General features: G+C 42.5%; 1 protein-coding gene across 4 annotated transcripts; it reads right to left on the reverse strand.

Moving 5' to 3' along the window:
• Positions 1-296: 296 nt before the first annotated feature.
• ca8 (carbonic anhydrase VIII) lies at positions 297-24,634 on the reverse strand. Of its 4 annotated transcripts, XM_054769151.1 has the most exons (9): positions 24,336-24,631; positions 21,500-21,691; positions 21,309-21,433; positions 19,969-20,064; positions 19,620-19,682; positions 18,205-18,253; positions 15,678-15,790; positions 4,629-4,810; positions 297-4,562 (listed from the first exon to the last, which is right to left on the reverse strand). In XM_054769151.1, the coding sequence occupies exons 1-8, from the start codon at positions 24,406-24,408 to the stop codon at positions 4,676-4,678; spliced, it is 846 nt and encodes a 281-aa protein (XP_054625126.1). In that variant the 5' UTR covers positions 24,409-24,631; the 3' UTR covers positions 297-4,562; positions 4,629-4,675. The 4 variants fall into 4 exon arrangements, with proteins under 4 accessions (XP_054625126.1, XP_054625127.1, XP_054625128.1 ...); XM_054769152.1 differs by having other exon boundaries at positions 297-4,810; positions 21,500-21,685; positions 24,336-24,630; XM_054769153.1 differs by lacking the exon at positions 24,336-24,631 and adding an exon at positions 24,118-24,319 and having other exon boundaries at positions 297-4,810.
• Between the last annotated feature and the right edge of the window lie 469 nt (positions 24,635-25,103).

The following is a 25,103-nucleotide window of genomic DNA, read 5'->3' on the forward strand; positions in this document are numbered from 1 at the left end:
TTCATGAGTAGAGTCAAGTGGATGTTCATTTTTCATTTTTCAGCAGTGTGACAAAGCTGAGATGCACTCTTCTCTTGAAATATGCAAAACGTCTTAGCATAAAGTTGCATCCTTTCATTTTTCACTATGTGGCCCCGCTGGGGGACAAGGGTTTGGACTTGGCTGGTCTGCAGCACCCGAGCAGCCTTCCTCTGGCTCATCAGTGAGGATGTGCGCCACCTGAGCAGACATCAAGTGCGGTACAGAAGCGGCTGTGGAGTTTTCAAAGAGTTCCATCACAAATGAAGTTGAGCTATTTAGCGTTTAATTGTCTTCATGCCAAGATCATGAAAGACTCATGAAATCACATGTCAATAAAGTTAGCACGGATATACAAACGTATGTAAACCAAGCAGACTGGAATGAAAATGAGGGCGCTCAGCGTGGAACGACGTCGCAAGTGGTGACCAACGGGCTCTTTGAACAATACGTGGTTTTTCTTGTCCTTTTTTCCTGTTCTTGGTCAAAAGGGGGGGGGGGGGGTACACACACAAGCAGGCTAAAAAAGGTGAGGAAAACAACAGCAGGAAACAAAAGCTGAGACACGCCAATCTTCACGAAAGGCGAGCAAAAAGTCTTATTAGCTGGATGCTACTTTGTCTTCTATGTTTTTGATTGACTATCAGATTGGAACCTTTCGTCTAATTGAGATGACTCTTCCGATGAGGAAGTGCTGCCTCGGGACCCCAGGGTGGGCTCTCCTATCTCGGGGGCTGAGGCTGCAAGGTTGTCAAAAAGCTCCTGGGTGGGGGGTGTCTTGGTTGACATGACTCTGCAGCATCGCGTGGACATGGGGGCGGTGCCTCTGTTTTGGCAGGCCGGGGTGGTGGGACCAGAGAGTGCACTCCATCTATCATGAGATCACCTCAGTCTATCTGGTGAGGTCTGTTCAGGGGTTCTGGAGAGGACCCCTGGGCTCTCAGCAGGGTCCGTGAGGGTGCATGGGAGTTTGCCCAACCAGTCCACATGCGCTTTGTGGGCATTGAAGGCATGCCATTGTGTACCTCGAGGAATTCTGTAGCGAGTACTCCAGGAGTACCAGACCACCTAATTCAGGCCATTGGTCCCCTGCATGACCGGTGTCAGACTTTGGTTGGCATTGCTTCCAGTAAGTTGGACCCGTTTCCAGTGAGGGTTGGACTCCGCCAGGGCTGCCTTTTGTCACCGATTCTGTTCTTTATTTTGATCAAGTTTGGTGGCTGCAGGATCGGGTGTCTGCTTTTTGCAGATGTTGTGGTCCTGCTGGCTTCATGGAGCCGTGACCTTCAAGTCTCACCGGATCGGTTCTCAGCTGAGTGTGAGAATCAGCACCTCCAAGTCTGAGTGTCCCCAAGTAGGAGGACCCCAAGGACCCCAAGTGGAGGAGCTGAAGTACCTCGAGGTGTTGCTCACGAGCGAGGGAAGGATGGAACACAAGATGGACAGGAGGTGGACTGGAGCGGTGTCTGCAGTGATGCGGACTCTGCATCAGCCCGTTGTGGTGAAGAGGGAGCTGAGCTGAAAGGCAACGCTCTCAATTTACCCCCCCATCTACGTTCCTACCCTCACCTATGGTCATGAGCTTTGGGTCGTGACCCAAAGGACAAGATGGTGGGTACAAAATGAGTTTTCTCTGAGCTCTCCCTTTAGAGATAAGGTTACAAGCACCGTCACCCAGATGACGTGGCGTGGGCATCTGTTCAGGATGCCTCCCTGGGGAGGTGTTCAGGGCATGTCCGGGAGGGAAGACCCAGGACATGTTGAGAGACATGTATGTCTCTCAACGTGTCGGGGAACGTCTCCAGATCCAGGAGGAGCTGGACGAGAGGGGAGAGGAAAGTCCGGGCTTCCCTGCTTAGGGTTCTGCCCGCGTGACCCCCACCTCGGACAATTGGAAGAAGATGGATGGATGGAGATGTGTGTTTTTGTCTTTGTTTTTGTGTGTTTTGGTTGCGTTGCGTTCCCTGTTGAGCTTCTGCATTTAAATCTAAAAGCACATAAATAATCAACATTTCATAGAATTCCAGTTTTACGCAAGAAATTCATTTTACACGTATTAAGATGAGGAATCAACTGAAGCAACAAAACATTTCAGCAGCCAAAAGAGTCGACTCTTTTTCGAGAGCCGATCCAAAAGAAAGGGGTCTCTAAAAAGAGCTACAGGCTCATCATGTCTCTTGGAAGTATCTTTCCTACTAGCGGAACCCATTTTTAGCAATAGTACATTTTAGCAATAATATTTTTTAATAAAAACTTCAATAAACCATGAAGTATTCATCTAAACAACTTGTAATCATTTTAACAACATATACATTTTAGCATGATTTCTGTCAACACATGAAAAATGCCTTCATGGAAAAGTGCACTTTTTGGGGGGAATTTAGCCCATCATCCACAACCCTTATGTAAGACATAACACGCACATCTTGCTCTTTTCTGTACCTTCTAAACATATAAAAACAGCTAAAAAGAGGCAGCTAAGAATGCACGTAATAGGACGCACCTATTCCGCCTATAAAGCCTTCTGAAAAAGCCTCCATTTCAATCATGTGAGCTGCACATGAAACACATTGTTATTATTATTATTGTTATTAGCATTGTTATGCCCGAGAACTACAGTCAAACCTGTCTTAGCAGCCACCTTTATAGAACGGCCACCTGCCTACAGCAGCCACTGAAAAATCCCCCGCAGCAAATGTACATGTTATAGACCCTGTGTATAGCAGTCACCTGTCCAACGCGACCAGCGGCCACCCATTTTGTCTCCCTTGGTCAATATCTGACCGCATATAGCGGCCAAATTACCAACTCAAGTAGAAGCTTCATCCACGAAAAAGTTTTGTTTTTCAATCAATGAAGCTGTCGTGTGTTGACTTTAATTACTGAGTCCTAGCTCAGTCACAATCATTCACAAGATCCACACAAACTGTCAGTTGTTCCACATAAAAAAGCCGTCTTCTTTTGAGCTTGCTATTTCCTGGTCAAACAGGTAACTTTAAGAGCATTTGCACCAAAACATTACGGCAAAGTAGGCTGGGAACAGGACGTGCTCCCAGCGACGCTACAATAAAAAAAAAAAAACATACGCTAGCATGCATGCGGCAGCGGGAGCAAAACTGAGTTGGGTTGTACTTAATTGAAGTATTTTAAAATGTACTCACGTTATTTTTCATCAATCCTCATCCACAAATCCATCAAAGTCCTCATCTTCTGTATTCGACACAAACAAAGCCGTCTTCTTTTCCGTTCGCTACTAGTCTGTTAACTTGTCAGTGTTATTCAGCTCCGAAGCAAAGAAGGAAACTTCTCCTGTTGCTTCTGCCAACTTTATTTATTGAACGCGGCCACCAGACAGCAGCTCAGAACACACACACATCTCTCAGCATCGTCTCTCCTTCCTGCTTGCCCACAAGGCAAAGGTTAAACAAGCCCCACTACATAGCTGTCCAGCCAATGCCTGTAAGAAATGACACCGTTTATTTCCTGGTGTGCACTGGTCAATACTGTAATGCCGCTTGTTGTGGGGAAGGAGAGACTCACGTCGCCGATGCACTTTAATGGCTTTATTAACAGCGGAGAACACTGCAGGACTTTACATCCACGCCAACATAAACACAGTTCCCAACTCTCTCCAAACTCACAGCTAGCACTGAGCCTAGCTCTCCTGCTCGGGACGCCCACCGTCACTTCCCGTCACTTCCTGATGAACTAAAGCTGTAATGACGCTCTGCCGTATAAAAAGTAAAATATTAAAAACAAGCGTAAGACATTACTAGCACAGCTTTGTTCTGTGGGTCGTGGATAATAACAAGCCTAGTAGTGCTGTACAACTTTTATCCACAGTCACACAGTGCCCTCTACTGGTCAACATTATTATTATTATTATTTTCCCTTTTTTTTTTTTCTTTTTTTCCCTTCTACTGGTCAACATTCAAACTGGACGCCAACCTGTCTATAGAGGCCACCTGTCTATAGCGGCCACTTTTGCCGCTTTTATAGACAAGTTTGACTGTACGTTACTGGCATAGTGACACCTCGCCACACCACGCCGGCTAGCTACAAGCTGGCTAGCGACTAGCTTCACCACTCACTCGCTCACAATGCCTCAGGCCACTAGCCAAAGGTAACGGTACATATTGGAGTTGTGTTTTTGTGTTTGATGCTAGGTGTAGCATTCCTTTCTATGTTGCTATGTGAAATCAATGCACCCAGGAAGAGTTTTTTACCTGTTTTTATATCTTTAGAAGGCACAGAAAAGAGAAGGACGTGTGTGTTCACGTCTCACATAAGGATTGTGGATGATGGGCATCATAAAAAAGGTGCACGTTTCCCTGAAGGGCAAAGAGCTACGTATGAAGGTCAGCAATGTACGCCACTTTAGCAGATGTCAAAGCAGTGCTCCTGCTCTACATGTGACATGTCTCCATACTCTACGCAGCACAAAAAGCCTGGTGCCAGATTAGTAAGTGAACTGGGCTAGACCTTGCGGGACTTGATCCATTATGGTGTGGTTCCGGAGGAGTGAATTCCTCAGGGACAGGATCCTAACATTGATGGAAAGATTGGTGTGGATGATGGGGGGGTAGCAAGTGCAGTCTTTCTTGTGTTACCTTCCACTCTTGTTTCTGTAGGTCTTTTCTGATTTACCAGGAGAAAGTCACTGAAAGGCCGCACGGACCGTCCGGTCACTGAGTGGCTGGGTGGGGCGGAAATTGTCCCCCAGCATTCCGTCGTTGCCGTCCGGCAGCTCGGCGCCTTTGGCATGTGACCGCAACCTGCGGAACTCCTCAATCTGCAGAGACGGAAAAGGACATATTTTCACTTCAAGTGTTGAAGTGCTCCTCTGCATCTGCATTGTCTGCACGGGTGATCTTGGTATCAAAAAAGTAGACATTTCCATGGTTACAGCAGATATGAAGATACAGTTAGCATACACCGCGGTTAGCATGTTTTCCCATTTCCTTTAGGCCAAAATGTTGCCTCAGTTTGCGATCATTTCCCACATCTCGTACAACATCAGACCTATCTTGTCATGTTATTATCATCATCCCTGTCTCTCTTGCCAAGCAGGGACGAGAGATGAGGTGGGACGGCATGGAGAGGAGAAAGCTCACCTGGAGGCAGCTCTGGGAAATGGAAGCAAGTGACATCAGCTTCATCATAAGAGCTACATATGATGTGCTCCCATCCCCAAAAAGCCTTCACCAGTGGTATGGAGAGGACCCACCCGCACCCTCTGAAAGTTGCTGAATTTGGGCAAACACATCTGGACCAGTTGTAGGACCAGCCTCACACAAGGCCTCTACACCTGGAGGCACGACCAGGTCCTCAAGTCTGGCGGCAGCCCTTGAGAGCAAGACGAACACCATCAACTGCCAATTCCATTCTGTGCCAACATTCTTTTGAGAGGGACAGGAACAGCCTAACCCCCCAGCTACCAAACCACAAACTGGACCGCTAGCCATGGCCCGGGATTGGAAGATGCTAGTTGATATTGGCAAGCAACTAATCTTTTCCCCAGAGATTGCAAACACCACCCTCAGGCCAGACTTGGTGCTATGGCCCCCCTCACTAAAGGTGGTCTGCATCCTCGAGCTCACGGTCGCATGGGAGGAGTCCACCGAAGAGGCCTGGGACCAAAGAAACTGGCAGCAGATGCACAACAAGGAGGATGGAAGGCCAACGTCCATCCTCTGAAGTAGGATGCAGAGGTTTTGTGGCTTCTGTGGTTTAGTATTTGGAATAGTCGTAGTAATAGAGGTAATAGTCGTGTAACGTAAGGAGAAAAAGTAATAGTAGTAATAGTAATGGTAGTAATAGTAGTGTAATGTAAGGAGAAACTTGATATTAAAAGTCAGCAACGACACAAAGTTGAGATTTTTTTCTTGAAATATCTTTCTTGAAAAATAGTAGAAAACCCATCCATCCATTTTCCATTCCACTTATCCTCACCAGGGTCACGGGGGCATGCTGGACCTGACATGCATGCGTTTGGAACGCGGGAGGCCTGTCCGTTGTTGTGTGTGTGTTCCACAGTGCATGAAGGCTGCTGCAACGGGAGAGTCTCCGGTTCCAGCAGCCTTCATGCGTGCATGTCACTCGCTATGTACACAAAAAACACATGAAGGACATAAAAATACAAATGATGCCATGAAAGGGCACATTCTGAGTAGCCTTTAGTTGTGCCCCCCCTTAGGTGCTGCCTCATCAGCATCGGATGAAGTCTGACTTATGAGCGCTCACTAACGCAGCTTTGAGGAGGCGGGCCTCTTGCCATCTTTGCAGTTCAGCTCAGAGAAAAAAAGTGTATTTTTGTGGCGTGTGGTAAGTCCACCTCATAACTTGTTGACTTGTTGAAGTGATGTGCCCAACATGAGGACATGTGACTTGACAAAGACGTGCAACATGAGCTTCCTCACTCCAAATATTTGCAGCAGACTGGTGATTCCCTCGGGCTGCTTTCCATGTTGACACGTGAAAGTCACACAAACTTGTGGGAACCAAGAAAGACCCGTGCACAAGTGCCAGACAAGTGCAACAAGTGTGCACTGATGTCACCAGCGTGGGAGCGTAATGCCACCGTCTGAAATGTTGAGCTAATAGCAATACGAGGGCTTGATATGGGACTTTTATTCTGGAATTCTGCTGCCTGAAAGCATGAAAGAAAATCATAGTCACCACGTCTTTATGCCCTAACCGTCCTGGTAGTATTTACTGTCTATGTACACTACGTACTCTATTTACAGTGTTTACTGTATTTGCATTGTGTACACAAACTGTAGGGCTGATGCTACACTACAGTACAGTCTGATAAATACCACAAATATACAGTACAAGGTGTATACTGTACATACAGTAATCATGTCATTGGACAGTTCCATCAATTCATACTATATACTGTACAGGTATGTCACTCCACAGCATTCATAAGTAGGGAGTATACACGCACTGTGTACTTACAATACATACACATATACACATACAGTACTGTATACATATACTCTACATATACAGTAGGTATAGACATACATATAGGTATGCATATACATATACACATACATATACATATAGATATACAGTATATACATATACACATACATATACACATACATATGTATACATATACTGTACATATGCATCTACATATACACATACATATACATATAGATATATATACATATACACATACATATACACATACATATGTATACATATACTGTACATATGCATCTACATATACACATACATATACATATAGATATATATACATATACACATACATATACACATACATATGTATACATATACTGTACATATGCATCTACATATACACATACATATACACATACATATGTATACATATACTGTACATATGCATCTACATATACACATACATATACATATAGATATATATACATATACACATACATATACACATACATATGTATACATATACTGTACATATGCATATACATATACACTGTTCAAAAAAATTAGAGGAACACTCCAAAAACACATCAGATCTAAACCCCCAGAGATCCCCCAGGACACCATCCGTAGTCTCATTAGGAGCATGCCCCCACGTTGTCAGGCATGCGTACAAGCACGTGGGGGCCACACAAACTACTGAGAATCATTTTGAGTTGCTACAATGACATTTTAGCAAAATGGACCAGTGTGCTGCATCATTTTTTCACTTTCATTTTTGGGGTGTCTTTGATTTCCCCCCTCTATAGGGCATCGTTTTGTTACTAATACATCACCCACTTATTATCAGGAAACATATTCAACATCATTTTTCCCCCAGTTTAGGTCTGATGTGTTTTCCAAGTGTTCCTTGAATTTTTTTGAGTAGTATATATGTATGTGTGTATATGTGTGTGTGTGTATATATATATATATATATACATGTAGACATACAGTATATGTATATGTATGTATATGTGTGTGTGTGTATATATATATATATATATATATGTAGACATATATATATATATATACATAGACATACATGTAGACATACATATACATATATGTCCACATGTACAGTATATATATATATATATACAGTATATATACACATACACATACAGTACATATACATGTAGACATACATATACATATATGTCCACATGTATATGTATATATATATATATACATATACACATACAGTCCTTCCTCATCACTTTGCACTAATTGTTGCTGTTTTCCCCCAAAATATTATATTCGTAATAATATTAGATTTTCCAAATCTTTCAACTTTCTTCCTAAATAATCTTTGGACATTTTGTTCTTGTAGAATGTGAACTTTTTCAAAAAAGGCAACTTTTATTTTGTTTGTTGTTTTGATCTGTGGTGTGGCTGTCGAATGCTCGACCCCCGCCACGCGCTGGCAGCGTCCTCTTGTGTACACGTGAGCACCCGTACTGTGGAGGTGAGCAAATCAAGCGCTCATTTTCCCCTCCTGTCTGTTACTTCCCTCGAGCTCACTTGGAAACAAACACTGACTTTTTGCATGCTGGTTGCACCAAATGCTCCCTAATGACACGAATACATAAATCATACATTCATGAATGCAAATGTCTGGAAAAAGAAAAACAACCAAGAAATATTTTGAAAAAACATTGATGAAGTTTGAACAAAAATTCTAAAAATATATTTGTGTTTGGAAATAACAGAATAAACGTTTTTTTATGTTTGAAATGTCAATAAAATAGATTGAAATCAGATATAAACAAATGTAATATTTGTGTTTTGGGAACAAATGAAGACATGTTTTAAAGGGTCTGACTAAATGAAGAATACATGAAATAAAAATTAAAATCAAGAAATAAATGCAAACGTTTGGGGTGAAAAGAATGAATGCTTTGCAAACAAATCGGGGCACGTGCCGACAGGCGGGCAGCATCCAGAGGAGAAACCGCAGCTTGAACGTCCACGTGACGGCACGGCCGTGAAGCACTGCTTGCATGAGCTGGCTTGGGCAGCCGTCGGGGTAAAGCCACTGCATCTTAGCCCCGGCAGGAAGTGCAGCATTCCGAAACAAGAGCACTGGACAGGAAGTGATCAATCCTGTCCTGCGGGGCATGACGTTTCTCATATTATGAATTTTAAAAAGTCAACATTTTTTCTTTAATGTTTAAACTTTATGTTCCTAAAATGACTTTTGTTTTTCCTCATGACATTACAAGTTTATTCTAGTCAAACTGGGACTTTTATCTCATAAGAATACTTTTTTTTCTCTTAATATTCTGACTTGATTCAATCAGATGATTGTTTTTTTTCATTTCTATTATGATCCATCTCAACTTTCGTCTTGTAATCAGGACTTTATTCCTACAATATTTGCACTTTATTCCCATAATATTATAACTTTTTCCACCACCTAATTTTCCAGAAATTACACCGTTTTTGTTTTGTTTCCCATAATATTACAACTGTAAATAAATGACATATTTTTTTCTTTCATATTTCAAATCTATGCCACTAAAATGACATTACTTTTCCTCCTAATATGACAAGATTCTTTTCTTTTATAATTGGGACTGTTTCTCATTAGATTACAACGTTTTTCTCTCAATATTTTGACTTTATTTTTGCCAAATTACTGCAGATTTTTCCATTTTTGTTGGGTTTTTTTGAATTCTTTATGTTAGATTTTTTTAGAATGTGCAAATGGGCAAATAAAAAAACCCATCTGTGGCTCACAAATGGCCCCCAGTGCCTGGTCTTCATGAAGCACTGTTAAGCATAAAAATGAAAATGCAAACATAAGGCATCCAGAACACGTATTGAAAGATGTCATATGTAGTATTGTAAACTGGCCACTAGGTGTCAGTAATGTTACACTGATGAGACATCAGGCACCACAGTACGCTGTCCAGAAAACTCTCCCAATGCTCACGTATGAGTCTTATTTATGTCTTAATGTCTTATTTTCTCTTATGATGTCTACTATATTGGGTAATAGGAGTGTAAAGGTGACCATAGGGGTGTTATTTCATGTCTACAGGGCTCTAATAGGAAATATTATGTTTTATTTATGTCTAAATGTCTTATTTTCTCTTATGATGTCTACTATATTGGGTAATAGGAGTGTAAAGGTGACCATAGGGGTGTTATTTCATGTCTACAGGGCTCTAATAGGAAATATTATGTTTTATTTATGTCTAAATGTCTTATTTTCTCTTATGATGTCTACTATATTGGGTAATAGGAGTGTAAAGGTGACCATAGGGGTGTTATTTCATGTCTACAGGGCTCTAATAGGAAATATTATGTTTTATTTATGTCTAAATGTCTTATTTTCTCTTATGATGTCTACTATATTGGGTAATAGGAGTGTAAAGGTGACCATAGGGGTGTTATTTCATGTCTACAGGGCTCTAATAGGAAATATTATGTCTTATTTATGTCTAAATGTCTTATTTTCTCTTATTATGTCTACTATATTGGGTAATAGGAGTGTAAAGGTGACCATAGGGGTGTTATTTTGTGTCTAGAGGGCTCTAATAGGAAATATTATGTTTTATTTATGTCTAAATGTCTTATTTTCTCTTATTATGTCTACTATATTGGGTAATAGGAGTGTAAAGGTGACCACAGGGTGTTATTTCATGTCTAGAGGGCTCTAATAGGAAATATTATGTTTTATTTATGTCTAAATGTCTTATTTTCTCTTATGATGTCTACTATATTGGGTAATAGGAGTGTAAAGGTGACCATAGGGGTGTTATTTCATGTCTACAGGGCTCTAATAGGAAATATTATGTCTTATTTATGTCTAAATGTCTTATTTTCTCTTATTATGTCTACTATATTGGGTAATAGGAGTGTAAAGGTGACCACAGGGGTGTTATTTCGTGTCTAGAGAGCTCTAATAGGAAATATTATGTCTTATTTATGTCTAAATGTCTTATTTTCTCTTATTATGTCTACTATATTGGGTAATAGGAGTGTAAAGGTGACCATAGGGGTGTTATTTTGTGTCTAGAGGGCTCTAATAGGAAATATTATGTTTTATTTATGTCTAAATGTCTTATTTTCTCTTATGATGTCTACTATATTGGGTAATAGGAGTGTAAAGGTGACCATAGGGGTGTTATTTCATGTCTACAGGGCTCTAATAGGAAATATTATGTCTTATTTATGTCTAAATGTCTTATTTTCTCTTATTATGTCTACTATATTGGGTAATAGGAGTGTAAAGGTGACCACAGGGGTGTTATTTCGTGTCTAGAGAGCTCTAATAGGAAATATTATGTCTTATTTATGTCTAAATGTCTTATTTTCTCTTATTATGTCTACTATATTGGGTAATAGGAGTGTAAAGGTGACCATAGGGGTGTTATTTCATGTCTACAGGGCTCTAATAGGAAATATTATGTTTTATTTATGTCTAAATGTCTTATTTTCTCTTATTATGTCTACTATACTGGGTAATAGGAGTGTAAAGGTGACCATAGGGGTGTTATTTCATGTCTACAGGGCTCTAATAGGAAATATTATGTCTTATTTATGTCTAAATGTCTTATTTTCTCTTATTATGTCTACTATATTGGGTAATAGGAGTGTAAAGGTGACCACAGTGGTGAGGGCTCTATATGTAGGAGGCTGTAAACAGGCTTTCTCTGCCATAACTATGGACATATTCCATTTCCAAAGAAGGAGGAATCGTACTTTGTGGAGGCTGAAAAAGAAGAAGGCTTTGTATTTCAATTGATGCAAAGTTCAACGGATGTCAACTGGAGGGTTCAGGTTGTCTTAGAAGGTGAGCAGAGCAAAGCCCGGTGCTTAATGAAGGTTAGGGAGGCATAGATCTGCTTCATCCATGCTACTGAAGAAACAATAAAGAGTCTGCAATGTAGCTATTTTCATTTGATACTGGATGCCGTGAAATATGACTAAAAAGACGAGAAGGATATGGCGTACGTGGGGTGGCTGGGAAACGGCTCAAAAGCTCTTTAAGCTCTTTAAGTGTTCACATGGGGGACATGCGGGGTCCCTCAGGGGTCAGTATTGGGCCCCAAATGATTTCACTTGCATATTCATGATATTTTTAACCTTGTCAGCGGGTAACATGTGTCTTGCAGAAGAGACAAATACATTTGACAGCAATGACAGTCTTCATGATGTCAGTCAAATCAAAAAGTGGATGGAAAGGAATCGTCCATCCATTTTCCATACCGCTTCTACTCTTTAGGGTCGCGGGGGCATGCTGGAGCCTATCCCAGCTGACTTGGGGTGACAGGCGGGGTACACCCTGGACTGGTGTCCAGCCAATGGCAGGGCACATAGAGACAAACAACCAAAGTAATCATATTTGGAACTTAGGGATGGAAATGAGCAACACGGCTTGGCATTTGAGGAACTCGATGGCATAATCACTGGAAATGTTGTTGAGGATGAATGATAGGCCGTGTGTTCAAGTGGAAAGGACGTATTAAGCACGTAGCAAACATCTCAAGAGAGCTCAATGACCATGCAGCCCATACCTTCAACTGCTCCCCGTACTTGCTAATGCGTGGAATATGGAATCACAGGAGTGCCAAAATTAAAAGGGAATACGTGTGGAAGTACACTCCAAGTCCCCAACTTACGAACAACCGACCTGCAAACACTCGTAGATACGAACACAAGCCGACTGGTCTATTTTTTTAATGATTTTTTTTCGAAAATTGCCATATTTTGTCATTTAAATGTTTTCGAAATACAAAGGTGCTATTTTTGTATTGCGCGCCATTCTGCTGCTATGAATTGTGGGTAGCGGCATCCCTGTCGCGCCATCTTTCTCAGTTCGTCGCTGCACTTGTCGCTGATAACATCTCGGAGCACGCCGATTGTACCCCATTCGATACTTTACAGAGACGTTATCATGGCCGATAAATGGAGTGCAAGTGCTAGTAGTAGTGGCGGGAAACCTCAATCAATTTCTATGGAAACGAAGGTGGCCATCATCAGGAAGTTGGACGGTGGCGAGAAAATGGCTAATTTAGAACGTGCTAATGGAGTGAATCGCTCAACCGTAGGAACAATTTACAAAGGCAAGGTTGGAATGATGGAACATGTGGAGACTTCTGTACCAATGGCATCCACTATCAGTACAAAGAGGAGAGGCAAATGCATGGGAGAGATGGAAAAAACACTCCTCTTCAAAGGTAAATAAAGAAAAAAGAATAGAAAAAACAATAATAAAAATGATATAATAATACGTAATGATACGTATTATTATATCATTTTTATTATTGTTTTTTTCATGAATTATCCTGGTTAAATATTACTACTGCATCCAAAGCAGTACATAGCAGGGGCTATGTACTGTACTTATGGAAACTCGGGAGCCTGGAAGAAATGTCACGGACAGAAAGTAGACGCAAATCCACGTTTATCAAAAGTAAAGGGGGAAATTTAAATATGGCGGACGTGGACGAATTGAGAAGAGGTGTTCAACGAGAATGATGAGCAGTTGCTCGGTTGGTGGAAGATGTCATGGAAAGTTTTGATAAAAAAGTCTTTAAAGGCCATATCTGCGCTGATGAATGCAGATATGGATGAAGCTGTGTGACGCAATCTTTAAGAGGTAAATGCTTATTTGATCTTATTTAAATTTCCCCCGTTTCATTTTGAATGACCTGCCCACAGCTTTGCATTTGCTTGGTATTGCATTTGTCTTTACTAAATGATAAAACACAAATGGAAAACACAAATACTAAACAGGAAAAGTAACGCCAAAATGGAAAAAACAAAGACAAAATGGTAAAAAAAATTAGACTACATTTATATATTTTTGTATTATTGATTCTCATTGTATTTCCACACGTATTCCCTTTTCATTTTGGCACTCCTGTGATTCCATAGTGGCAGCATGGGGCAATCATTAGAAGACCACAACTCAAACATTGTCATTGTCATTGACCTTGTAAAAGTACATACTTCCTAACGTACTGTATTAGCTAGCAAGATTCTAAAGTACATACTTCCTAACGTACTGCATTAGCTAGCAAGATTCTAAAGTACATACTTCCTAACGTACTGCATTAGCTAGCAAGATTCTAAAGTACATACTTCCTAACATACTGCATTAGCTAGCAAGATTCTAAAGTACATACTTCCTAACGTACTGCATTAGCTAGCAAGATTCTAAAGTACATACTTCCTAACATACTGCATTAGCTAGCAAGATTCTAAAGTACATACTTCCTAACGTACTGTATTAGCTAGCAAGATTCTAAAGTACATACCTCCTAACGTACTGTATTAGCTAGCAAGATTCTAAAGTACATACTTCCTAACGTACTGTATTAGCTAGCAAGATTCTAAAGTACATACTTCCTAACGTACTGTATTAGCTAGCAAGATTCTAAAGTACATACTTCCTAACGTACTGTATTAGCTAGCAAGATTGTCATGGAGATCAGCCATACCACCTGAGAGGTTTTGGGAACTTTGATGTTCCACCAGCTGATACCACCAGGAGATGTTTGTCTTTGTCTGGAATAGTCTGGAGCTGAACAAAAGCCATGTTCCATCATTCACCCTTTCCCATGTCTACCGAAACACGATGTGTGCTTCCCGACACTGAGACACTGAGGCACTGAGGCACTGAGACACTGAGACACTGAAACACTGAGACACTGAGGCACTGAGGCACTGAGACACTGAGGCACTGAGGCACTGAGACACTGAGGCACTGAGGCACTGAGACACTGAGACACTGAAACACTGAGACACTGAAACACTGAGACACTGAGGCACTGAGGCATTGAGACACTGAGGCACTGAGACACTGAGACACTGAGGCACTGAGACAGTGAGGCACTGAGACACTGAGACACTGAAACACTGAGACACTAAAACACTGAGACACTGAGGCACTGAGGCACTGAGACACTGAGGCACTGAGGCACTGAGACACTGAGGCACTGAGGCACTGAGACACTGAGGCACTGAGGCACTGAGACACTGAGACACTGAAACACTGAGACACTGAAACACTGAGACACTGAGGCACTGAGACACTGAGGCACTGAGGCACTGAGACACTGAGACACTGAAACACTGAGACACTGAAACACTGAGACACTGAGGCACTGAGGCATTGAGACACTGAGACACTGAGGCACTGAGGCACTGAGACACTGAGACACTGAGGCACTGAGGCACTGAGACACTGAGGCACTGAGGCACTGAGGTTGGTTTAGCTGGTGGTGAGATGTGACCATTGCTGGTATCTACAGTATGTCCAGCATGCTACTGTCATTAGCACACCTGTTACACGTGTAAATATCAGTGCAAGTACGCACGGTATGTGGTGCTCATGGAGGTATCCCTTTGAGAGATGGGGGGGGGTTAATAAGTTCTACTTCTCCCCACTCCACGTCCAGCCTCAAATGGTCTAATGGTGTCTCCTTTCCTTTTCTTTTTCTTTTGCGGACTTGTGGATGTGTTTTTTTCTGAATTCTCATTCATGAAAAAAAGTGACAGACCCTGGATCAGATTCATGCATTGACATGATTTCTTTTGGTTGGTTTTTGGAGGTTTGGGAACGGATTCATGACTAAAGCGAGCTTCGCTGCACAAAGCGTGTGCTTTGACTGCTATGAAGTGAAACACGTCGCCTGCTAGCATGTCACCAAGCAAACTGTGCGTGAAGTCGTTACCTGTAATTGCGAGATGGTCAGAGGGTAGCGATAGAGGATCCAGGTGACGTTCTCACTGCAAGGCGGCGTTGTCAGAGATCCTCTATACACCCAGTAGTCTCGCAATAAAGGGTCTGGTGGCAGACGAAGCCTCGTTAAGTCGTGCTGAATCATCTTCATCCATCATTCATCAACAGCCATGACAGCATCCTCGAATCCAACATCAAGACATTTGTTGCAACATATGAGTACAGCGTTCCCTCGTTTATTGCGGGGTTAGGTTCCCAAAATAGCCCGCAATAATCCAAATTGGCAAAGTAGCCCACCTGAGTGTATATGCTGTAAAAGCCCCCAGCATACACCTCACACACTTCTCTCAGACAGGCGTTAACATTTCCTCACATTTCCAGTTCAAACCTTCCTTCTGAATTTCAATGATCAACCTACGAGGTTGGACACAAGAAATGATTGAGTGACTCACGTGTTCTTCTTCTTCTATTGTTTATTGGCGGTTAGCAAGCAGGGGCCTTTTGCACAAAACAAAGATAAGGGATTAAGCCGGGATATCTCGGTTGCCCAGGCTCAACTTATCCATGATCCGGAAGTGGGCCAGTGGAGAGCGGGACATGCTGTGACATAAGTTACCTTGGAGATTTATTGTGTGGAGTTAGGCTAACGTCCAGGATGTAGTTCATGTCAGTCAGCAGGCACAAAATGGAAGATGGAGTCACATCTCCACAATATCACTCACATCTGCAGTCTCTTCCACCACATTCCTACGGTTTCACACATGGTCACATGGTCACTGTGTTGCTTGCGGGACATGCCGTAGAAGCTAGCAGCGAGTAGCGGTGATGCGCTCATAAAGCCAAGAGTTGATAGACATCGGTGCACACTGCTGCTCTTCACTTGCCCAACGAGCATGGAACGCCACGTTAAAGGGATAGTTGGCATGTTTCCACTTGAAGTTGGGTGGATTTTCCTGACAAGGAACGTAGTTGCTGGGTCACTTCAGCAAAGAGTTCGGCTTCTCCAAACAATATGCGTTCAAAAGAGTCCTACTGATTATTATTATTATTATACATGATTATTATTGCTGACCTGGTTGACCTCACGATCGTCTCAGCGCTATATTTGTCTGCCGCCGTATCGCTGCGCTCTGTGGCTCCTCCATTTGTGTGTATTTGTGCACTACTTACAGTACACACAAAGTATTGTAGATCACCTCTGCAATACTTCCACTCATCCACGCTTTCTGTCCTTGTTTTAGGGCTGTGGTGGTGCTGCCGTCCCTTTTTATTTGCTTTTTTTGCCTCCTACAGGATTTCCCCTTCTGTCGGGGAGAGTGTGCTGCTCTCGTTGCCATGGTGAATCGGTGACTCTGTGATGGATAGGCGGGGTTTATTTAAGGAAGCCGCGTACGTGCACTGATCCGGGATTGGTTTCACCTGGCTTGCTTGATCAGCGTCTGCTCATCCTGGCTTGGGCTTCGTGCAGCCACTTGACGCGCTTGCTTTGGGTCGCTTGAGCTCAGCTCAGTCATTCTAGATCCTGGATGTTTGAATAGATCCTGGATCCTAGATCCTGGATGTTTGAATAGATCCTGGATCCTAGATCCTGGATGTTTGAATAGATCCTGGATCCTAGATCCTGGATGTTTGAATAGATCCTGGATTCTAAATCCTGGATGTTTGAATAGATCCTGGATCCTAGATCCTGGATGTTTGAATAGATCCTGGATCCTGGATGTTTGAATAGATCCTGGATCCTAGATCCTGGATGTTTGAATAGATCCTGGATCCTAGATCCTGGATGTTTGAATAGATCCTGGATCCTGGATGTTTGAATAGATCCTGGATCCTAGATCCTGGATGTTTGAATAGATCCTGGATCCTAGATCCTGGATGTTTGAATAGATCCTGGATCCTAGATCCTGGATGTTTGAATAGATCCTGGATCCTGGATGTTTGAATAGATCCTGGATCCTAGATCCTGGATGTTTGAATAGATCCTGGATCCTAGATCCTGGATGTTTGAATAGATCCTGGATCCTAGATCCTGGATGTTTGAATAGATCCTGGATCCTAGATCCTGGATTTTTGAATCCTACTTTTGTGCAGTGGGCCCCTGCTCACACAGTTAGCCAGTTTGCTAGCGACTATTGGCCACAACAGGAAAGGGCATGTAGGAGATTGATTGACAACGGTCTACAGCCAATAAGGACACAGAACACAATAGGTGGGTCCTCCCTTTGCCAATGCGGACTGTTGTGGCTCTGTATCGTCTACTGCGGGTTCCGAATATGCTGATGCAGGCACGTAAACACACCCGGACACACGAGTAAATACAGTAACACACATTCAACAGAGCGCACATACAGTAGAGTGCTCGAATGCACCACAGGAACGCACAACACAACGCACGTGAAAAGAAAAAGGCTAAATTTCACTTGAAAAAATCAGCAAAGCAGCGAATCCGAGAAAGGTGAAGGGCAATGTAGCGAGGGAAGACTTTGCATGGAAGTGTCACATGACACATGTTTGCTCACCAGGCAGGAGAGTGTTGGGATTGAAGCAGGGGATGATCTTGCTTTTGCCCTGAAGGAAATACAAACTCTCATTTGTCTTCATCTGCTCCAACATCACCTCATACGTCCAGTGGACCGTCCTCAGTCACACATTTGTTTTGTCAGCAGTTTTTCCATCAAAAACAAATCTCATTTGTCCCATTTCTACATACTGTATGCCATCATGCAGGTCAAGCTAAGGAGTTCTACATGCAGTATACAGTATATACTTACAGTACAGTATACTGCATGTACTTACAGTAGACATGCAGTATTTCACCTCAGCTGGTGACAAGGCATATTACTCACATCAACTTCACGCTTTCATCTTTTTGTCACATTGTTGCTGTTTGCCCCACCCAAGATTTCACCTTTCTTCTCAAATCACCTTCATCCATGTTCTTCTTGGAACTTCATGACTTTATTCCCAACTTTTCTGCAACCTCATTTTCCCAAAATGCTTCTCATGTTATGACTTCCAAAGTGAGTATTTTTTGTTTTAGATTTCATGATATTATTTTTACTCCTGATTCTTTTTTCCTCGTTGGAATGCTACATTAGCTGTTGTTGTCTTTCTGCTGTTCTGCTATTTCTGCTATTTCAACTTGCATCTCGTACTTATGACTTTATTCTCAGTGTTTTAACATTATTGACTATTCCACAACCTCATTTTCCAAAAATTGCAACTTTTTTTGTCATTTATCATATTGCACTTTTTGAAAAATAATGTCTTTCTTGAATATTTCAACTTTGTTATTTTTGAGCATAACATCCCGATGTTATTTTGGTCATATTCCAACTTTTTCTGCAACCAAATTTTTTCATTGAAACTCCTGATATTCATGATAACATTTCAACTTGATTCCACTAAAGTGGTGTTATTATAATACAATAACAATAATCCTAATGAACAAGAATGTCATGTCATTATTCTCATCAAATGAAGACTTTTTTGTTAGACCTTTTAATATTTTGACTTTCTTCTTGAAGTTGATATTTCCATTTTTGCTGTTGTCTTTTATTTTTCTTGCTAGATGACATTTTTAGAATGTGCTGCGGCCCGCACTTTGGACACCCCTGGCCTACACTGTTAGAAAGCCATGTTCATGTCTTTGTGCGTCACTCATCATGTTTTTCCTCAAGCGTTGACATTTCGCACTTTGTTTGGCGGCCCTCGAACGCACCGCAGGTGTGTGCTGTGGTTGGCGACATGGTGAGTTAATTGATCGTCATGATCATTCATTCTTGGTGAGTACTACCTATACATTTAATACTTAAATAAACAGTCCATTTAGCATTTAGCTTGTTAGCATCCATGGCTAGTGAATGGTAACCGAAGAGAGAAAGGGAGTGCTCTGGAGCGGCAACTACTTGGGGATTTCGCCGGTAGGTCTCACCTTGTACTGCAGGTCCTGCAGAACCTCAGTGATGGCTTTCAGACCCAGATGCTCCTTTCCGACCTGTCGGCACATTCCCGATGGAAAGGTCACCAGAGGCACACGGTATGTTTTGGAGACAATGCAGCGTTGCTAAAATCATTCCAGCTAATCACTCAGTGAAAGCATGTTGGCTTCCTCGGACAAACGCAACTCAAACAATTGGAGGAAGGAAAAGCCTGGTGGGATGAAATGTGGATTATGAAGATGCAAGGTAGGGATGGTCAAATACGTGATGTTGGGGTGAAATATTGTTTGGTGTATTTGGATGAGCATGGTGGCGATGCAGCAAACACGGCTTGTTGCTTACCTGCACAAAAAGAGCAATGATGAGGACGCCATTGTTCTTCCCCAGCGCGTCCTCCAGCGAGTTGAAGAGTGTGCTGTTCCAGTGGATGAGATGGAGCTACGCAGAAGCACAACACAAGACAAGCTGGCTTGGAGAGAGCATCACTGGGGACAGGTGCGCGCAACAGCCGTCAGCTGATGTTGACTTAAGACTCTTAGCCAGCATTTTGTCAAGAGAGCAAGCCTCCACTTTGAATAAGCAAACATCAGACCTGACCACAGACTCCTTTGCTTTCAATACAAACCCATTTGCACTCTGACACCCGCTGGTGAAAGCCAACCCATTGTTGCAGGGGTTACGCTACAGGCCCCCTCACCAATGGCAGAAGAAACTTTATCCAGAATTAAATGCACACCTTCCCTTTTTTAGGTGGGAACTGATATTTTCCTGAAACGTACCTCGGTTAGTGTTAGGGTTGACAAAGGAGTGTAGTGTTTCTTTTGGTAGGTTCCATGTTTCTATAACCGTACAACACAATATTCTGTGTGCCCTGAAAGATCAGCCCAAACGCTCTAAAATGGCCGCCACTAAGGGGTTGTTTTATGACAAACGGCTGGGATTGAATGAGTTCAGATATTTTTAAACGTCCTCCCTCGTTAGCATCCTTAGCTTACTAACAAAATGTCTATCAAGTCATCAGCAGGCACGTCAAGAACCACACATCGGGCCCGCCAAGCATCTTAATCCGGCCCACCAGGCATTTCCAAACTCCTTTTTTGAAACCTTTAACATGGAAACTGCAGTCACCAAAATAGTCAGATGCCATCTGTAGCTTGGAGAAAACAATCCATCCAAACAACACAACACATCAACACACACCACCCACTGCACCATGCACGTGGGCATAACAACTGATATCTACGAACAATACCATGCCACAACAACACCCATTCCCACCGCAAGGCATGCTGGGTAGCTTGTGGTACTCCTCCTCCCAACATTTTGCCTTTTTTTCTCACGTTTTTGCTTGATTGCAAAACATGTTGAGGAGGTCGTCAGAGAAGTAAACAAGGATGAGTTAGCATACTCTTGATATCCAACGTTTTATTGTTGTTGCAGCGCTGCTGTGCTCATCTTCCAGGGCTAGCCTTCGGCAGCCTCGCTAGCTAGCACCAGATGGGAAGTTGGGAGTTTGTTCAAGGACAGACATGCAACAACACCGACGTTCTAACACGTAATCTTCTTTTTCAAGGTTGCTGGTCTGACTCCTCCGTGCTCCTGGTTCCATGGTCATGCTGTGTGTGTGTGTGTGTGTGTGTGTGTGTGTGTGTGTGTGTGTGTGTGTGTGTGTGTGTGTGTACCTCCATAGGAAAGGCCTTAAAGTTGACCGTGTGCTCTGATCCTCTCTGGTTCTCCTTGCCCCAATGAAAGCGAACCTCGTGAAGTTCATACTCATGATCGCTGGGCAGTGGACCCCCAGTAACCACTGAGGACAGCACAGTGCCTTCAGACATTGTCAGCAAGGTGTGTGTGTGCGTGTGTGTGTGCTTACCCGACTTAGACCTGAGAACAATGCGCACAGTGTGTCCATCATTGATGACCTCACAGTCACGACACACCACATAGTTTGGTGACAGGCGTACGTCCAGGAGCGCCGGGTCATACTGAGCCTCCCTGGAGTTCAGGTTGATGGGTGACTGGTACTCACCGTTGGCTGCTGGGAAATGGAGTCCCCACTCTACACCTATGAGGAGGAAATGCAGCATTGGCACATCATCCCCATGCTTGATGCTTATTGGACATGATGAGCTGCCATACTCTACTCACTCATCTGAAAACATAATAATAAATCAATTCATTCATCACATGATGCATGAAAATGGCCCCCATATGTTTCCGTGCGCATGTGCGTCTGTTTTCCTCTTCTCTCGCCTCCAAACAGTTAAGAAGCGGATTCACTGCATTTGTTCAGCACCTACACAAGGCGTGCCCGTTACGTCCATCGCCAAGGTAGTCTGGGTCGATCATGTAAACGTCACTTTGTAACAAAGTTATGTGTTCACTTGTAGCGGCTAGTTACGTAGAAAAAAGCCAATGGTTTGATGGCTGAACTCCACTATAGAAATGTGTGTTTTCTACACTTATTATTTCACAATGCCTTGACTTGGGCTGCATCATCATTTTATATCCTCAGTAATGTTTGATAGCAAATGCTAACCTGACATGAACTGTGTCCTAATGAACGCCACGTCGTTTGACTGACATACAGTACTGACTGACACATGGCACTCAACTGAATTAGGAATGATATCAACTACTTTGACTTTGACTGTGAATGTGGAATACTAATCATTAGAATGAAGTATGGTACTTTCAAAGTTCACCAGTTACATGTTATACAGTATATATGTGATATGTTTTATAGGAAGTGGTAGGTCATTTTGATTTGTAACTTGCATGCGGGAGACGTGAGACGTGCGACAGGCAAAGTAAATACAAACGCAACAGCGCAAAATGCTGTACATTCGCAGAAAGTCATCACAACAGAAATGTTGCTCTTTAATACAGCTGAAACAGCAGCGTTTCAAGAAATGCTGCAAATGTTTGACAGACGTTACAAATTGCCTGTGGGGAAATACACATCACAAATGGCAATTCCAGCACTTTACAGAGTGAAAGATGACAAATAGACATAGTAAAACAAATAGTGTAGCATTATAATATCCCTCCATCCATCCATTTTCCTCCGCTTAGCCGGGTCTCAGTCTCAGTATAATATATTATTATTCATTATTATACATTATCATAACATTAGTGGTTTATTTGTTCTCAAAAACTGTTGACAATAATCTAGTTCAGCCTCAATTTGTGGGACAATAAACATTTCAAAGGCACCTGCGTTGGTTTGTTTGTCCTGTTTCATTTCATTTCATTTTTTCATTGGGCTTCCAGCATATCTAACCTTTGGGGGTTATACATTTGTATAAAATAGTATCTATAATATAAAATAATAATAATATATAATATCTATAATAGTATCTAATCATGTGCAAGCGTCTATGACCCCGTAGCCGAGCAATGTGACGTAGCGTAAACAAAGAAGAATAGGAGTGTAAAGTGACTACTGGGGTGTGATTTCATGTCTAGAGATCTCTAATAACGGTACAACTCCTATTAAGAAAGTCATCAACAGGTTTTCTTTGCTCTAACGACTAAAGCATTCCATTTATTAACATTGACTCATACTGTATATCGCAGAAATTCATTGATCTAACAGGTCCGTGATAAACGAGGGGTTACTGCACTGCCGTGCATTGTTGCCAACAGTCCAGGTTACCAAGCCTGTGTGTGTTTCAGCTTTTATCTCCATATTGTTCCAAACAGTCGGGCTTGAGTTGCCAGATCTGCTTCTTGCAAAAGCACAAACGCTTCACACTTTGCCTTTTGGCTGCAGTCAGACTCACTCGGTGAATGCCGGGGTTGGGGGGCCGTCACATTCCCTCCTTCCTCAGCAACCAAACTCTTGGCCTGAATAGTTTCAATATAGCAAGAAAAAGGCTCGACAAACTCTTGTGTGCGCTTGTGAGATAACAAAGCAACTATTCACTCTACTACTGGAGTGATATTCAAGCATCCATCCATCCTCACTAGGGAATGCTGGAGCCTATCCCAGCTGGCTTCTGGTGAGAGGTCCCCAGCCAATGGCAGGGCACATACAGACAACCAACCATCCACTCTTGTTGGGGAAACAATGACGAATGAAAAGTGGTTCATTTCTTTTGACAGTATTTGATTAAATGTTAGGATTGGAACATTGTAACAATAGGCTGTATTCAAGCATAACGATTGATTTTTGCAAAGCCGTGATAGAGTGAAGCTGTGGAATTGGAACTGCGATGTGGTGAGGGAGGACTGCATTTGCTATGGAAATGGGACCAGTGCTGTGTGGTTTTATCTCCCTGCAGGCTGCTGTGTTGTTGTTGCAAGGTAAGCCTCGCTAGCTCTTTTTACAAGAAGTACACGAACCAGCAGAACCAGAGAGCACACAAAGTGACACGGGTGCAATTTGTGGTATTGTTTCTATTTCATAGAATGAAATGTAAGGAAATGCTTCCATCCACGCACATGCTAGTGGTGTGGGCCACTTGACGTTATATGAATCATACTTACAGTAAAAACACATTCAGGGCACGTTCCTCAGGGCTCAGTACAGGCAGGAGGGAAAAAGAAGACAAATAGAGTACATGTGGTGTGACAAATGCAAGTTATTGTACAGTTGCCTGAACAAGAGCAATACAAGCGTTTGTTTGCTAGGATGACTGGAGGACTTCATTGTTGAAACGCTGATTGTCTTTCATGAAGCAGCAGACATCCCTTCACATGCCTACCTTCCTCATAGCCCCAGTCCAGCTCGTCTTTCCCAGGATTATTCTCCCAGTCCTCATTCACTCTGTCAGCCATGCTGCTTGGCAGTCTGGATGGAAAACCTTGGAGACTCTTGGACAGAAACCCAAGTTCTTGCTGGCCACCGACTGAATGGATTCCCAACTTCTACGTATTTTGCTTTTTCTGAGTCTACAGTATATACTCAACTTTCCCCGGACTCACTGTCTGATGTATGCAGAGCCGTGCTTCTCACCATTTTTCTTTACACGCTTTAACTCCGCCTCCCTCTCTCTCTCTCTCACTCTCTCTCTCTCTCTCTCTCTCTCTCCTCTCCAGTCATCCCCCTCTTCCTCTCTTTCTCTGCAGGTGCACTCATTCACCTTGGCTTCCTTCCAACACTTATTTCATTCTCTTTACATCTTTGCTCCCGCTCTACGAGTCTGGGAACTGTACAGGAAACTAGGGATGTACCAGAATCTCCGTGTGGTAGCCCATTCCATATGCATCGACTGTAGATACACGGGTCATTTCAAAACACAACCATTCCATACAGCGTACACGTGATACCACTCAATAGGATCCCATGGTTACATTTGATGATGAACAGCAAGATGTGAATCTTACATTCTAAAAGAAACAAGGCCGTTGTATGAGAGTGTTTTCTAATATAATATCCCCAAACGTGCTGTAAGGCAGGGGTCCCCAACCACCAGGCCGTTCACACACAAGATCAGGAAAAAGAAATAAAATATTTAGTAAATAACTACATC

The sequence above is a fragment of the Dunckerocampus dactyliophorus genome, chromosome 2, assembly GCF_027744805.1.
Source record: "Dunckerocampus dactyliophorus isolate RoL2022-P2 chromosome 2, RoL_Ddac_1.1, whole genome shotgun sequence".
NCBI classification, from domain to species: domain Eukaryota; kingdom Metazoa; phylum Chordata; class Actinopteri; order Syngnathiformes; family Syngnathidae; genus Dunckerocampus; species Dunckerocampus dactyliophorus.